This window comes from Arachis ipaensis, chromosome B01 (genome assembly GCF_000816755.2).
Source record: "Arachis ipaensis cultivar K30076 chromosome B01, Araip1.1, whole genome shotgun sequence".
Taxonomy (NCBI): Eukaryota; Viridiplantae; Streptophyta; class Magnoliopsida; order Fabales; family Fabaceae; genus Arachis; species Arachis ipaensis.
Genome location: NC_029785.2, coordinates 108,636,285 through 108,637,911, shown reverse-complemented (window position 1 = coordinate 108,637,911; position 1,627 = coordinate 108,636,285). Strand labels below are relative to the sequence as shown.

Below are 1,627 nucleotides of genomic sequence, written 5' to 3'. Positions count from 1 at the left end.
CATGATTAGTAGCTACTTTATATATAAGTTCATATATCGGTTAGAACTGACCTCGTCTTCCGCAGCACAGTGATACTTGAAAGCCAGTTTAAGAAACCGGAACCGCCGTTGAAGCTTGAGAATAACTTCTCGTCTCAGTTCCTGAGACCGATCATCGAACGACGCCGTTTCTGCCAAGCGGCGGAGCTGGCTGAGTTCAGAGCGAACAGCGTGGTGGAAACAAACAAACAAGAGCACGGGAGCGTCGACGAGTCGAACTCGGGAGAGAATGTCCGGTAGTTCGTTCTCGTCCTCATCGTTATCGGAGAGGGAAGAAGAATGATCGCCGCCGTCCATCCACGGCGAGGTCTGCGGCAGAAACCACCATCAAACAGTTACAGAAAAGGAGAGAGAGAAAGGGGAGGTTAAATGAAGCTTTGAAGGGAATTTATTAGAGCCTGTTTGGGAGTATTTTTTAAGAAAAAATGAACGTTGAAATTAAAAAAAATAGTTGGATGTGATATGCATAATATTGTTGTGGCTGTTGCCACGAGTGCTAGATAGGGACTTTGGAGCAAAGGGCCAAGGGTTGTTGCGTCTTAGCGCTTGGTATTGGAATATGATATGCGAGAGCGGCATGGAGAGTGCCTTGTTTTATCTCTTTATGAGTTTTGAATCTGGGACGGTAATTATTGAAGGCGTGAACAAGCCAACTATGGATTTTGGTTACCTGACAACGCTTGTCTAGTTTATGATTTTTCTTAATTGTCATTTTTTTCGGCCTAATAAAGCTCTTTTGGTGGTTTAAAAAATTTGAATATAGAAGTAGAATAAGTGATATACTTTAACATGTTAATTTTTAGTATTTTTTAAAATGATCATCTAATTTGTATTTAAAAAATAAAAAAGTCGAACATTTTGATTTGTGTTTAAAAAATTAAAAAAGTTTAGAGTACATAAATCAGATCGTCCAATTTGTGTACTCCAAATTTTTTAATTTTTAAACACAAATAAGAGGAGTTGAGTATAAAAATTAGACGGTCCGATTTTGATATCTAAAAATATAACTATCTGATTTTTGTACTTCTTCAACATCAGACGGTCTAATTTGTACTCCCTAAATTAAATCATCCCATATTTTAAAAAAATACTACCGTCGTTCACAATTATAAAATTTTATTATGTTTGAACAATTTATTAGCATAGTATTGCTTATGCTTCTTTTCTTTGAACAATTTAATTTTATTATGTTTGTAACCCCATTTGCATCATTTTAAATTTCGTTTGTTAGATTTTAATATTTTATATTTAATTTAAGATTTTTTTACTCCACTTTCCAAAATATAAAAATCCGTTTGCTAATGCTTGGTTGTACCATCATGGTGAGAAAGCAATGTATCAAAGGCGAAGAAAGATCTTCAAATGGAAGATGAGAAAGAAAAAAGATTTTAAATTATTCTTAAAAAAGCTGTACGCAAAAGTTTGGGTATATATATATATTTTTGTTGTCATATTTAGTCAGGTTGCGACTTGTTAAATGTATACCTTTTCTTTTAGGAATGTAAGTGCCTGTTGTAAACAGTTAATATGTGCACTAGATTTCACAATTAATTTCAGCATTCGACAAAGAGAGCTTGTGCAATTTCAA

General features: G+C 34.5%; 1 protein-coding gene across 1 annotated transcript in view; it reads right to left on the bottom strand.

Moving 5' to 3' along the window:
• LOC107633730 (zinc finger protein BRUTUS-like At1g18910) overlaps nucleotides 1-581 on the bottom strand; it is a 19,318-nt gene extending 18,737 nt beyond the window's left edge. Inside the window, exon 1 of the mRNA XM_016337334.2 lies at nucleotides 52-581. Coding sequence (XP_016192820.1) covers nucleotides 52-336 — 285 coding nt within the window. The 5' untranslated portion in view covers nucleotides 337-581. The remainder of the gene's footprint in view (nucleotides 1-51) is intronic.